Source organism: Lontra canadensis, unplaced genomic scaffold (assembly GCF_010015895.1).
Source record: "Lontra canadensis isolate GAN:19392208 unplaced genomic scaffold, GSC_riverotter_1.0 scaffold101, whole genome shotgun sequence".
NCBI classification, from domain to species: Eukaryota; Metazoa; Chordata; class Mammalia; order Carnivora; family Mustelidae; genus Lontra; species Lontra canadensis.
The window spans coordinates 2,699,886-2,714,087 of NW_022631095.1; the positions used below are offsets into that span (position 1 = coordinate 2,699,886).

The window sequence follows — 14,202 nt, forward strand, 5'->3', positions numbered from 1 at the left end:
ACATTAATCAACAATAAAATGTAAAAAACGGTTGGCGTTATATTCATTTAATGGGCGATAAACACCTATGAGGAAAAACTAAAGTTATCACTCTTCACAATATGGATGGATGGATGTAAAAGAGTACATGGTGATTGGTTCCATTTATGTAAAGTTCAAAAACAAAACTATGATGGTAGCGATAATGATCGTCATGGGGCACTATGTGGGTTTTGGTGGTTCTATGTTTTATTTCTTGATCTGAATCTAGGTGTTAATTATGCTGGTTTGTTCACTTGAATATTATTGAATAGTTAGCCTATGGTTTGTAGAAGATATCTATATAGATATATATAGATATCTTCAATGAAAAGTTCTGTAAGAAGTGCGTATGAATCTTCCTGCTCATTAACTGTTTCTTCAGCTCTGTGTTAGGGGAGTGCTTCTGCTCTTCTCTTAGTCCCAAAAGCGGCGTCAAACTGATTCGAAGTCTTCTGCACAGATTTAAGGGCCAAGACAGTCTATGTTCAACAGTGCACAGCACCCACTCTCTCGACCCACCTCTGCTTTCACAGACGACAGACTCTTGCTGGGTGCGTGGCCAGGAGGGCTCTCCTCGCGCTCCCAACTGCCCTCTAGGAAAGCCAACTGCCATTATTCGGGCGGGCATCTGTACATGAAGCCATGTTGTGTTTACTACTTCTCATGGGGCTCATCGGGGTCCAGACAGACAATAGTAAGTACAAAAACCTGTCTTCTGACATTTTGGGAATGTCAGTTCTCCTCTCCATTTTTTTCTGAGATGCCAGGTATCCCTGGGAAGCTGCTTTCTTGTAGGGGCTCCGACTCTGTAAGCCAGACCCCACCACCGCATGACCTCCCCCAAACAAAATCCACATTGGATGTGAGGGGGCTTTCCCACTCGTCTTGGTACCATGTGAAAGATGAGATGTGCCATGGTTTAAGTGAATGTATCAAGGTTAGAATTTCATTTATTGCTCTGCATTCTTGACCAGTAGACTCTGTAGTTAGAAAAGTCCCAAAGACCTGACTTTATTTGTACTGAATTTCTCTTTAAAGTCTTGTAATTCTAGGAAGAAGTGGGAATTGAGTGTATTTGAAAAGATAGTTTAAAAAAAGGTAGCAGGTGAAAGATTACAGATTTAGATGAGGAAATAATGGAGGAAGCTATGGGGTGATGGTGTTACTCTAATAAAACATTTGTACCTTGCAGATTCTGAAAGACTACGTGTGCAAATTACAATACCAGAGAAAATACTGTCAATATTAAGTGGAGGAGTTGAATCACATGTAATTAAGCACTAGCATTTTTCACATTCTAAAATGATGCAGATTTTTTTTTTTTTGTAAGAAGTAAACTTGGCATTTCCATCCATGCAAACTTGGTGAATTTTATATTTATATCTGGTTTTCCTTAAGTGGAAAAGCCCTTTTAGAAATGAACCAAGATAAACCATTGCTTCATAGAAATGTGGTATAGTGATGCTTATTATCAAAGCCCCAAGTCCCATCGTTTAAATCTGTTTTCCTCTTGAGTGTCTTTGAATAATCATTGACCTGATCCATCTAGACATTCTCTTCTTACTCACTAGGCTATCTTTGAGGGTTTTTGTCTTTGTTAAGTAAGCCCATGGCTTCCTATGTGATCATTTCATTTAATGAAGTTTATCTGATCAGTTTTTCCATCTTGATTACAAATATGTTAATTATTAAGACTTTTTTCATGCCATCTTAGTTCCTCTTGGTTCAGGGTATTAGGTTTTGTTTTCTTTGAATTAGAAAACATATATTTTTTTTCTTTTTACTAATTTCTGGAATCAATCCAAGAGGTGAAATGTGTTTTTTCAAATATCACACCTTAATTTTCTTTTTGGTTGGGTAGTAAATGTTCTGGTAATTTGAGTGCAAATATTTCCTTACCAACTACCCACTTGTCACCTTAACTTACAAGCTTAAAATTTTCAATATATCATTTTAAAAAGAATGCATATTTATGAAAACTTAGATTTAACCATTTAAATAGAAAAAAAGGTGAGGCATTTAACAGTATTTTGAGAGAGTTTTATTTTTCAATGCAAAAATAATATGGAATTGCTTGTTCTTATTAGAAAATATATACAGAATCTGCTTAGAAGGAAGTATCTTCAACCAGGCATCACCACCTTCTATGATAGTAATTCTCATAAGAGAAGTACTAAAAAAATCACCTGTCCTCAACTTTCAAATTTACGAGGGAAAAAGTTTGACTATTTTGTTAATGTCTCTATCCCCCATGTCTAGAATAGTGCTGAATACATAGTATTTTTTGAATTAGCGAGGCTATATTGTACTTATATACATAGTGTATGTTAATAACTTATAATTAATAAATAAATAATATAATTTATAAGAAGATACTCTTCACTAGAAGTTCTAAAAAAACTGAACGGCCTGTCTAGATGTGAAAAGTATAATGAAAGTGGGGAAAAAAAAATCAAGAATTAACAGTAGACCAGAATCAGCTAAAGAGATCAGAAAATGCAACATATGAATGACTATGGGAGAAGGAAGATAGAATTGGAAGCTTAAGTATATAATAACTGATATTCCTGAAAGAGGGGGAAGAAACCTGGAGAAGAGGCTATATTAAACATATAATAACTGAGAAATTATAGAAAAAGAGAATCTTTAGATGCAAGTATGACAACACAGAATAAATAGAAATCAGTACAGACAACACCCTGACATAGCGAAATCAGAATACCAGACATCTACTTGGATATTATAAAAGAGGAGTAAAACAAGAACAAAGAATAAGACTCAAATATTAAAATTAAGTAGAAATGTAGAACAAAAAAAAATAAGGGAAAATACACACACACACACACACACATATATATTTAATAGTAGTTTTATTGGTAAATAACATATCTTTGATGAAGGTGTGTATTGTACACATATGTGTTTATATACATATACACACACATATATATATATATATATATATATATATATATAAAATATTTTTTAGGATATAGTCAACCTTTATTGAAAGACATTAGATTCTTTCCCTCTCCCTCTGCCCCTCTTGCTTGCCCCCTCTTTCTTTCTCTTTTTCTAACATAAATAAATAAATCTTTAAAAAAATTATACAACCTCTAATAAAAGTGAAAAAATAAAAGATAAATCATGTTGGCAGTCAAGAATATGCAGTATTTTCTTGGGCTAATTTTCACCAAATCTATATAGATTGACTGCTGTTCTAATAAGAAATTTCGTGGAAATTGGCAGATTGACTCTAAAATATGTATGGAAAGGTTAAAACTAAAAAAAATTATTAACTTTGAAGAACAAAACAGTGATTCACTTTGGTTTAATTTCAAAACATATTTTAAAGTTTAAGTAATTAATATAATGTGATAATTCTAAGGGACAAATAAATTAAAAAAGAGTGCCTCCTAAAGACCCACACACATACAAACTTATCAGCTCAGTGGTGGCAATGAAATCATTGGTTAAAAAATGTACTAGTTAATAAATGGTGAAGGCACAGTTGACTAATGATATGGAATAATGATAAAGTATATATTAATGCTACATTATACACCAAAATTGCTTCAAGATCATTTAAATGCATACATCTGAGAGTAAAGTACTAAAAATCTGGAAGACAAGATAAAAGACTATTTCTAGGACCTTATAATAGGGAAGAATTATACCAGAAAGAAAAAGGAATACAAATACTTAAATGAAGGATTAAGGAATATCTAGATTCAAAGATAAAAATAAATAGATACCATAAATAAAGTGAAAAATATTCCAGACTCACAGAAGATATTTGAAATCCATATAACACAGAAAAGGTATCCAGAATATATCAAGAATTCATACAAGTCATGGGGCGCCTGGGTGGCTCAGTGGGTTAAAGCCTTTTCTTTCAGCTCAGGTCATGATCCCAGGGTCCTGGGATCGAACCCCACATTGGGTTCTCTGCTCAGCAGGGAGCACTGCTTCCCCCTCTCTCTCTGCCTGCCTCTCTGCCTACTTGTGATATCTGTCTGTCAAATAAATAAATAAAATCTTTAAAAAAAAAGAATTCATACGAGTCAATAAGATAAAAAACAAAAAAAAATAGAAATGTACAAAGTTATAAATGACAAGGGTTGAACTTGAGAGGGTAATAATTATCAAACATATATACAAATCAGGACATTTATAAGGAATTGCCAAGTAAACACAATAAGTTACTATTTCACATCAGCAATGGCAAAAATTAACTCTTAACAAAACAAAATGCAATTAGAGGAGATGGATAGAAAGATAATATTACTTTTTGTGAATGTCTACATTGGTACAACAAATTTGCAGATTAATTTTAAGCTTGAAGTGAAGTTGCAAAAGTACTTTTCAATAAAAGAAGTTCACTCATAGGTTTAGTTTAACATATCTAACAAAAATGCTCAAAGATATATGTCTAAGATTATTTATTGGGCCATCGCTTAAAATAGTGATGAAACAAAACTAAACATCCATTGACAGCATAGATGAATAAACTGTGGTATATTCATATGGCATGCTATACCATCAATGGCATACTATACCATCAAAAAAATAAATTAGAAAGCTATATGTATTGGTGATGATGATGATAGCAATGTTTGCATAGTGCTTATTGTATGAGATAGTGTTTCAAGCAGAGATGTAATCCAGCAATGAAATACATAATTTGTAGGATTACATCTATGAAGAACAAAAATTTATGCAAAAAATTAAACATAAATATAAATATAATATAATAATATATATAATAGTATATATAAAATAATATATAATATAAAAATATGAATGGGAATGATAAACATGAAATCCAGGATGTTGGTTAGCTGGAGTGTAAGAAAGGGAATTGATCATGGGATGAGAGAGTACTTAAAATTGCTTTCAAATACTTGCAATGCTCTTAATTTTTAACATAGACATTGGTGACAGTCATTTTATATGATTTTCTGTAATGTTTATATGTCCAAAATATATAATAATTAAAAATAATAATTAATTGTGGCTTATAGAGATCAAATGCCTTTGAAAAAAAATCATGCATAAAGTTGAAATATTGAAAGGTTTTTCTCCTGAGATCAAGAAAAGGATAAGGATGTCCACTATTACCTTTTCTATTTATCCTTGCCTGGAAATATTAGCCACTGCAATAAGGAAAGAAAATAACAAAAATTAAAAATAAGCATAAAAATTAGAAAATATAATGCTATCATTATTTACAGATTAAATGATTCTCTACAAAATAAAATCCAAAATAATCTAGAGAAAATTAGAAATAGCATAATAATTTAGTAAATTCTTTAGAAACAAGATCAGAACACAACAAAACAAAAAGAAACAATATCAAAACAAAAATCAATTGCATTTCTATTCTGCAGAACAAAAATATAAAATGAAACTTTTAAAAAGAAAATTTTCCACTACATCAAAATCAAAATCAAAATCTAACAAAAATAAGCAAAGCCTCCTCTCTGAAGACAATAAAACAAGATGAGAAGAATTAAAGGCTTAAATAAATAGAGTATATCCCATGTTATTGGATTGGAAGGCTCAATAATGTAAAGATGTCAAAGCTACCCAAATTGATCTATAAAGACTGAATTGCCCATTTGTGAGACATCATTTCTTAATCTTACTATTAATAAAATAAATCAATGAGTTTTGATCCAAACTTGGAATGAATTTTATAAAATCTGCAAATATGTGCTGTTAAATCTTTGTTCTAGTATATAAATTTTGTGTTGAATAGTTTATACTCTTTCATTTTAAGCATAAGTTTTGCAGTGACCTCATTAAACTAATGTAATTATTGGATAAAAACCAATTTTTCAGATTCAAATGTTTTATTAGCTACATTTGAAAATTAACAAATAAGAAATAACAAATCATATTCTTCCATCATATTTATTATGAAAACCAATATTTAAATATCAAGTTTCATTGGAATAAATCAACATTGAATTATAAATTTTCCTCTTTTTACTGTATTCATGTGCTTTGAATATAGTTAGCATTGATATAAAATGTTCCTTTCTAACATTCTTCTCACTTTTCTTTGCCTTTTTAATATACTCTTCTTCTAGGTGTCCTACAACATTATGATTGAAGGAAAAACATACACGGTGAACCTAATGCAAAAGTAGGTGTTCTATATTATTTTGTCATCTCTATTTGTTCTAATTATTATTTATAATTAATCCAGAGTCTAATTATTTTGCATTTCTAGATGTTCCTAGTTACTGACTATTCATTTGAAAACATCTTGAATTTTAGGGTGGAAAGAATAGTGGTAACTAAAAGAAAATTACTTAACACATCATGTCAGAATGTATTTAGGACTTAGAATATAATTGTAATTAGCCAAACTCAATCCCATGCCAGCTGATGAATTAAGAAAAATAAGCACATCATACTAAGGAATAAATAAAATTCAGAATTGTAATGGTACTTTTTAAATGGTAAAAATAGGAATTTCAGAACTCTAATGTGTTTTTAAAACTGTGTGAAATTGTTTTTTTTTTTTTTTCTCTCCAAATTTTTATTTAAAATCCGGTTAGTTAATACATAATGTAATATTAGTTTCAGGAGTAGAATTTAGTGATTCATCACTTACATATATAACAACTAGTGGTTATCACAAGTGCCATCCTTAATCCCTGTCACCTATTTTGCACATCCCTCACTCACTTCACCTCTGGTAATCCTCAGTTTGTTCTCTATAGATAAATCTTTCTCTCTCTCTTTTAAGATTTTCTTTATTTATTTGACAGACATAGATCACAATTAGGCAGAGAGAGAGGAAGAAGCAGACCCCCTGCTGAGAGAGAGCCCGATGAGGGGCTTGATCCCAAGACCCTGGGATCATGACCTGAGCCAAAGGCAGAGCTTTAACCCACTGAGCCACCCAGGTGCCCCTCTATAGCCAAGTCTCTTTTATGTGTTTGTCTTTCTCTTTTTTTTCCCCCTATGTTAATCTGTTTGTTTCTTGAATTCCACATATGAGGGAAATCATATAGTATTTATTTGTCTTTCTCTGACTGACTGATCTCGCTGAGCTTAATACATGCTAGCTCCATCCATGTCATTGCAAATGTCAAGATTTCATTCTTTTTTTTTTATTCTTTTTTATGGATAAGTGAAATTCCATTATATAGATATACAATCTCTTCTTTATCCATTTATCAATTGATGGACATTTGGGTTGTTTCCATAATTTAGCTATAGTAGACAATGCTACTATAAATACTGGGGTGCATGTATCCCTTTGAATTTTTTGTATTCTTTGGGTAAATAGTAGTGCTATTGCTGGATTGTAGGGTAGTTCTATTTTTACCTTTTTGAGGAACCTCCATACTGCTTTCCAGAGCAGCTGCATCAATTTGCATTCCCATCAACACTGTGAAAGGGTTCCCTTTTGTCTGCATCATTGCCAACGTCTTTGTTTCCTGTGTTGTTATTTTAGCCATTCTGACAGGTGTGAGGTAATATCTCATTGTGGTTTTGATTTGTATTTCCCCGATAATGAGTAATGTTGATCATTTCATGTGTCTGCTATTTCATGTGTCTGTTAGCCATCTGTGTCATCGTTAGTTGTATTGTATATTCTATATTTTTTCTTAATATTAAAAAAGTTGGCTTCTGAATAGCAGTATATTTCTTAAGCTCTGTCTTTTTTTATATTAGGAAAAAAGAGTATAGAATATACAATACAGCTGATGATGATATAATTGATGAATTGAGTATTACACACCCTACAATTAATGCTTTCTTCATGCATACAAGCAAAATACACTTAAGGAAAAACCATCACAAAGTCTTTTAAGAGTAACCATATTCTCAATGACCAGTATGAGAAAATTAGAACATAATTACAAATGTTTAATCAAAGAGGAACCAACTTTTTGGAAATTAAGTAAGAGTTACCTAGTAAGTCTTGGCTTAAAAAATTTCAAAATATTGTTGCAAAATGTCAAAAAAGTAGTCACAAATAGAACTCAACTTTTTAGATCTGACCAAAACTATACAAAGTAAAACGTAAAACTTTCTTCTCCTTTTTTTTTTTTTTTTTCATTTTATATGCAACAGATGAGAATATAGTGAATAAGACTGTGGTGAAGAGGAGACAGAATAATGTGTGTTCAGGGAATCCCTGCTGGTGGAGTCACAAAGCCTTCAGTGACTACTGTCCCAGGGACTCAGGGTGTCTTGGCAGGTAGTTAGCTTCAGGCTTAGCCAACAGTTTATATACAAACAGTGATGTCACTTGCACTCTGAACAGCCTATGAAGCTTTGGCTGTGTGCAGAGCTAGCAGCAATCTGTGCCTTGTCACAGAAACTTCACAATCCCCTACAGCCTTCAAACACACAAAATTAGAACACCAGTTTTATCACATTGCTCAAAGGTGTTCCTGCTAAACTCAGGAATAGTTCTAGATTAAAATATTGAGGGTAATACTACAGGCAAACCTCATCTTATTGTTCACATACTATATATTTTACATATTAAAGGTTTTTGTGGCAACCCTATGTCAAGCAGTGGCTTCATTCCATTTAGTGGATCCATTTAGCTGGCTCCAATGTTTATATAATTCATCACCTAAGAATTTCGGCAATGATGGGGCTATTTGTAATCCATTCCACATCTGCATGAGATGTAGTTTAGGGTTTTCATTTTTGCATGTGATGCTCCTTTTGCCATTGTCAGGACTGGATAGCTTCATTTTCTCCATTGTCTATAGACAGCAGGTATTGATTTTTTTCTCCTTCTGTTTAAAAATTGTGAGGATATTTCTAGCTTTATGCCCTTTACTGGAAAGCCCACAGTGTGCTCTCATGCTAGAGACCAGAGGCCATTTAACCCTCCATCCATAAGGCCACAATTCTGGTCCAGATTCTGTCCTTGTTTGCAATGTCATCTGCTCACTCTTTCAGCTGCAGCACTAGTCTTTACTTTTATTTCTTTGATCATTCTGTTTAATAATTTTTAAAAAGATTTTATTTATTTATTTGACAGACAGAGATCACAAGTAGGCAGAGAGGCAGGTGGTGGGGGAGGGGGGAGCAGACTCCCTGCTGAGCAGAGAGCCCGATGTGGGACTCGATCCCAGAACCCTAGGATCATGACCTGAGCTGAAGGCAGAGGCTTTAACCACTGAGCCACCCAGGTGCCCCATTTGATCATTCTGTTTAAAGCAAAAATCAGTACTCCTTTGGCACAGGGCAAACATTTTAGAATGGGCCTCCATATAGTCTCTCTTGCAACCACTCAGTTCTGCTATTGTGAAAGCTGTCATAGGGAATATGCAGATAGATTGATATAGCTATATTCTAATTTCACTTTATATTAAAAAAATGGTGGGTGGGTTTGGCCTATAGGCCATACTTTGTCAACATACTTTATTGTCTAAAATGTAGTACCATATTTAAAAATGGTTAATGGTTAATTGGTCATTTTTTTTTTTTAAGATTTTATCTATCTACTTGACAGAGATCACAAGGAGGCAGAGAGGCAGGCAGAGAGAGAGGGGAAGCAGGCTCCCTGCTGAGCAGAGAGCCCGACACGGGGCTCGATCCCAAGACCCCAGGATCATGACCTGAGCCAAAGGCAGAGGCTTTAACCTACTGAGCCACCCAGGCGTCCCAATTGGTCATTTTTGAATGATGAGAGTGGAAATGGAAATAGGGGATTGGATCTTCTATCTTTCATAAAAATCACTACCAATTACCTTTATTTAATTGTTGTTTTAATATTTCTTATTGTACAATATATTAAGTACAAGTTAAAATATATGAAATATGTTTATGCAGTTAAATGAATAACTATGAAATAAACATTCCTGTACCCCCTGACATTGACTGCCCTCCAAAAGCCATACAGATAACATTTTCCATCCCTATTATTTTTAACTACTTTCTTGATCATTGTGATAACCATTTCCTTGATTTTATTTAATTATCCTAAGTAACATATTTCTATTTGTTTGCTCTGAATTATAAATGAATCATAGCTTATTCTCCTACAACTTGTTACAGTCACTCAAAATAATGTCTGTGAGATTTATCAATGTTGTTAAAAGTAATTTTGATGCTTGTTCCCTTCACCAAATTAGGGAAATTCTCTGTTATAATTTACTCCAAAATACCTTCTGCCCCTCTCTCTTTTCCTCTTCTTCTGGCATCCCAATTATTCCAATATTGTTTCATCTTATGGTATCACTTATCTCTTGAATTCTCCCTTCGTGGTCCAGTAGTTGTTTATCTCTCTTTTTCTCAGCTTCTTTATTATCCTTCATTTGGTCTTCTATATCACTAATTCTCTCTTCTGCCTCATTTATCCTAGCAGTTAGAACCTCCATTTTTTATTGCATTTCGCTGATTACAACTTGGTTAGATTTTAGTTCTTTTATTTCTCCATAAAGGGATTCTCTAGTATGTTCCATGTTCTTTTCAAGCCCAGCTAGCACCTTGATAATTGTCATTCTGAACTCTACTTCTGACATCTTACTAATGTTTGTATTGATTGGATCCCCAGCTGTCGGTACGGCCCCTTGTTCTTTTTTTTTTTGAGGTGAATTTTTCCACTTTATCATTTTATCCAGATAAGAATAGATGAATGAGAGAACAAAATGTTAAAAGAATAGCAATTCCCCCAGAAAAATATACACTAACCAAATCAGAAGAGACCTGAAACCAGCAGAGAAAAAAGGAGAAAGAAAAAGAAAAGAAAAAAAAAATATATATATGTGATTAAACTGGTGAATAGAACAGAGCCACACACTCGATTTGGGTGTATTTTGGTCTGTTAGAAGAAACTGCCTCTGAAAAATTTAAAGAAAGAAAAACTTATATATATATACAAAAATAAGGGTAAACATGATGAAGGGATGGAATGTGGCTGTAAAGATGGAAATTAAAGAAGATTCTAAAAAAGGAATTGATAAGAAGTTGGTTGAAAAAAGAAAAAAAAAATGAGGAAAAGAATGTGATCAGGCTGGAGACTAGAACAAAGCTATGTGCTGATTTAGAGTATATTTTGATCTGTTAGAAGAAACTGTATCCCAGAATTTTAAAGAAAGAAAAACCTATATGTATACAAAAAACAAGGTTAAATACAATGAAGGAATAGAATATGACTATAACAATGAAAAAGTAAGATTTTTAGAAAGGTATTGATAAGATAAAATCGTTAAAAAGTTTAAAATAAGAAAGAGGAAAAATCAAAAGAATAAGAAAAAAAATTAAAAAAATTTAACTTTGAAAGACTAAAGAATCATGGGGAAAAAAGCCATGAATTCCATGTTCTGTGTTCCCCTAACTTTGGAATTCCGCAGTTCTCAGTGACTAGTGAACCTGATCTTGGCTGGATGTTCTTGCTGAGGGGATATTCTTGGGGAGGGGCCTGTTGCAGTTATTCTCAAATGTCTTTGCCTGAGGCAGAATTGCACCACCCTTGCCAGGGACCAGGCTAAATAATCTGCTTGGTTTTGCTTTTGGGAGCTTTTGTTCCCTGAGGGCTTTCTGTACAGCTTTGGAGGATGGGAATGAAAATGGCGGCCTCCCAATCTCTGGCCCTGTAGTTGCTGAGAGCTCAGGGCCCCACTCCTCAGTGTGCCTTCAGAGAAAAGCAGTCAACTCCTCCTGTCTTACTGGTCTCCAGCCACTCTCCATGCTTGCCCAGTCTGTGACCAAGCATTTCTATCTCTGGTGCATGGCCCAGTTTGGACTCTCCAAACCCAGCAGATTCCTGCAATGTGTTCCTATGCTACTCCTCCCAGTGAAGGAAGGAGGTGGGTCTTCCCGGATCTGCCACTTGAGGGTTCCCTGCTCGAAGAGTGGCAGTTTGACTGTGCTTCATATCACAGTTTAAGGTAATCCCAAGTTGAGAGTCCACTGCTTGGCTCCATTTTTGCATCTGGCTTCCCTCCTCTGACACCTAGGAGCTCTGCCACACTCATGTACCCCCAGTCTTCCTGTGACCCCATGGGTCCTGAGACCACACTGTTTTCATGAGGGCTTCACCCCCTGCTTAGCCTCTGGAGAGACATCTCTCAATGAAGCAGACTTCTAAAAGTTCTGATTTTATGCTCCGCTGCTCTACGGCTTGCCAGGAACTGGCCCCTCCCCCCGCCCAGGTCTATCTTCCCGTATTTCACCTCGAATTCATTCTCTGCATGTCCTACCTTCCAGAAAGTGGTTGCTTTCCTGTTCCTAGAATTGCTGCTCCTCTTCTCTTTGCTCTCCTGTTGAGTGTGTTGGTGTTCTGCATGGTTTGATAGCTGTCGAGCTGAACTCCCAGGACCTGAGAATATTTAAATCTCCCACTCCTCCACCATTGTGCTCCTAAGACATTTATACTTCCTAAAAAAGACATGTCTAATCTGACCTTTTCTTTCCTATTTTAAGGAATTCTTTTAACGTTTTGCCTAAAACCCTAATTCATGATGTGTTTTTCAAATAACTTCTATTTTATGCCTTCTGTTTTCATATTTATGGTATTTTAGTAAAGAGAATTTTTCCTTTGTGAAAAATTTTAGTTTTATCTAGTGTAAAAAATGCCCCTTTACTCCAGGTGTCCTCTACATTATATGAATTTTGTATTATTGTTTTGCTTTTAATATTTTTGTGTTTATTTTGAACTTTGTTTATAACTTTCTTAAAAGAATTCTAAGTTGATTACTCATCACCATTTTTATTTTCCAGTTTAAAGATTTAAGGCTAACTTTTTTCTCCAAATACTGCTTAGCTGTCCCTTACATCTTTGGTGTATAGAATTTCCTCTAGTTTGCCATTAGCAAACATTTTAAACTTTATATTACATTTCCTCTTTGGCCCATGAATTATTTCACTGTATCTCTAAACATCAATACATGTGGCACTTTTCTAAGAATTATTTCTAGTAATTTTTAATCACAGAATATTCTTTGATTCCAATCCTTTAAAAGTTGAGGCTAACCTTGTGATGTGATATATATTCAGTTTTTGTAAATATTCTATATGTACTAGAAAATAGCATGTATCCTATAATTATTTACTATAATGTTCTTTTAAAATCATATCATGGAATTCTTCCATATTCAAGAATGATTTTTCTATTTAGTAATATATGTGTTAAAATCTTCCACAGTGATTTTCAAATTGATTAATTTTTGAATTCCCTATTTTGAGATTGTAAATATTAAGTAAAAATTTTAAATATTTACCTTTTTGGTGAATGAAATGTTAACATTATGAAGTGGTTAGTAATTATTTTACATTTTATCTGATGTTTGTACAGTTACACAAACTTTCTTTTGTTTAGTATTTGTAAACTACATTTTCCTACCATTGTCTTAAAATTTTTATCCAGTCTGGATTTTTCTTTTATTGAGTGTGACATTCTTTCTTTAAATGCAGTACAAAAGATCATTTTTTACTTTGTAGTTATTATTCTTTTTGTAATTTTTAAAGAAATGATTGTCTACATACAGATATCCGTCAAAGCTACTATTTTCTCTTAATGTTTTTATTGTTTTCACTTTCACGTTAGCTCTAAAATTTATCCAGAATTGATATTTATGTGTTTTGTGAGCATAAGAGTGAAGATTTAATTAATTTTTCATATTAGCATTGTATGTATTCAGCAAAGGCCATTTGGAAGAAAACACAACCTTCCTTCACTGAATTGTAATGTAATCGATGTCATAAATTGAATGACTCTGGACCCTTTTTTCTCTTCTGCTAGTTTATATATTTATTCTTGCATCCTATTGATCTATAAAATACCATACTATACTAATTACAGTGCATTTATTATAGTTCTTGATGCCCAGCCTTGTTCAACAGTTTTAAGATGTCCTTGCTTTTCTTGAGCCTTTGATTTTCCATATAATTTTTGAAGTCATTTTAATATTTTTCTTTTGTACCTTTTATTTTATATTCTTTATTATCTTCATTTTAATGAATCTGTCATTTTATATTGTATCATTTCCAATCAATTAAATTCTTTATTATATGTTCTTTTACTAATCTTTTAGTAGTTTATTTAGATTAACATGTTAATCTCTGAGTTATTGACCCTAATATGCATTATTACTTTTATCAGTTACCCTGTATTTTTATTAATTATCAAATTATTAAATCTTTTAATTCCATTTGCCTTCTTTTATGTGTTTAATATTTTTTCAACCATTA

At 33.1% G+C, this 14,202-nt stretch overlaps 1 protein-coding gene across 1 annotated transcript in view; it reads left to right on the plus strand.

Annotated features, from left to right (window-relative positions):
- The first annotated feature begins 591 nt into the window (after nt 1–591).
- The window catches only part of ADAM2 (ADAM metallopeptidase domain 2), a 133,479-nt gene continuing 119,868 nt past the window's right edge, over nt 592–14,202 (plus strand). Inside the window, exons 1-3 of the mRNA XM_032838008.1 lie at nt 592–715; nt 1,214–1,290; nt 6,117–6,172. Of these exons, the coding sequence (XP_032693899.1) occupies nt 664–715; nt 1,214–1,290; nt 6,117–6,172 (185 nt within the window). The 5' untranslated portion in view covers nt 592–663. The remainder of the gene's footprint in view (nt 716–1,213; nt 1,291–6,116; nt 6,173–14,202) is intronic.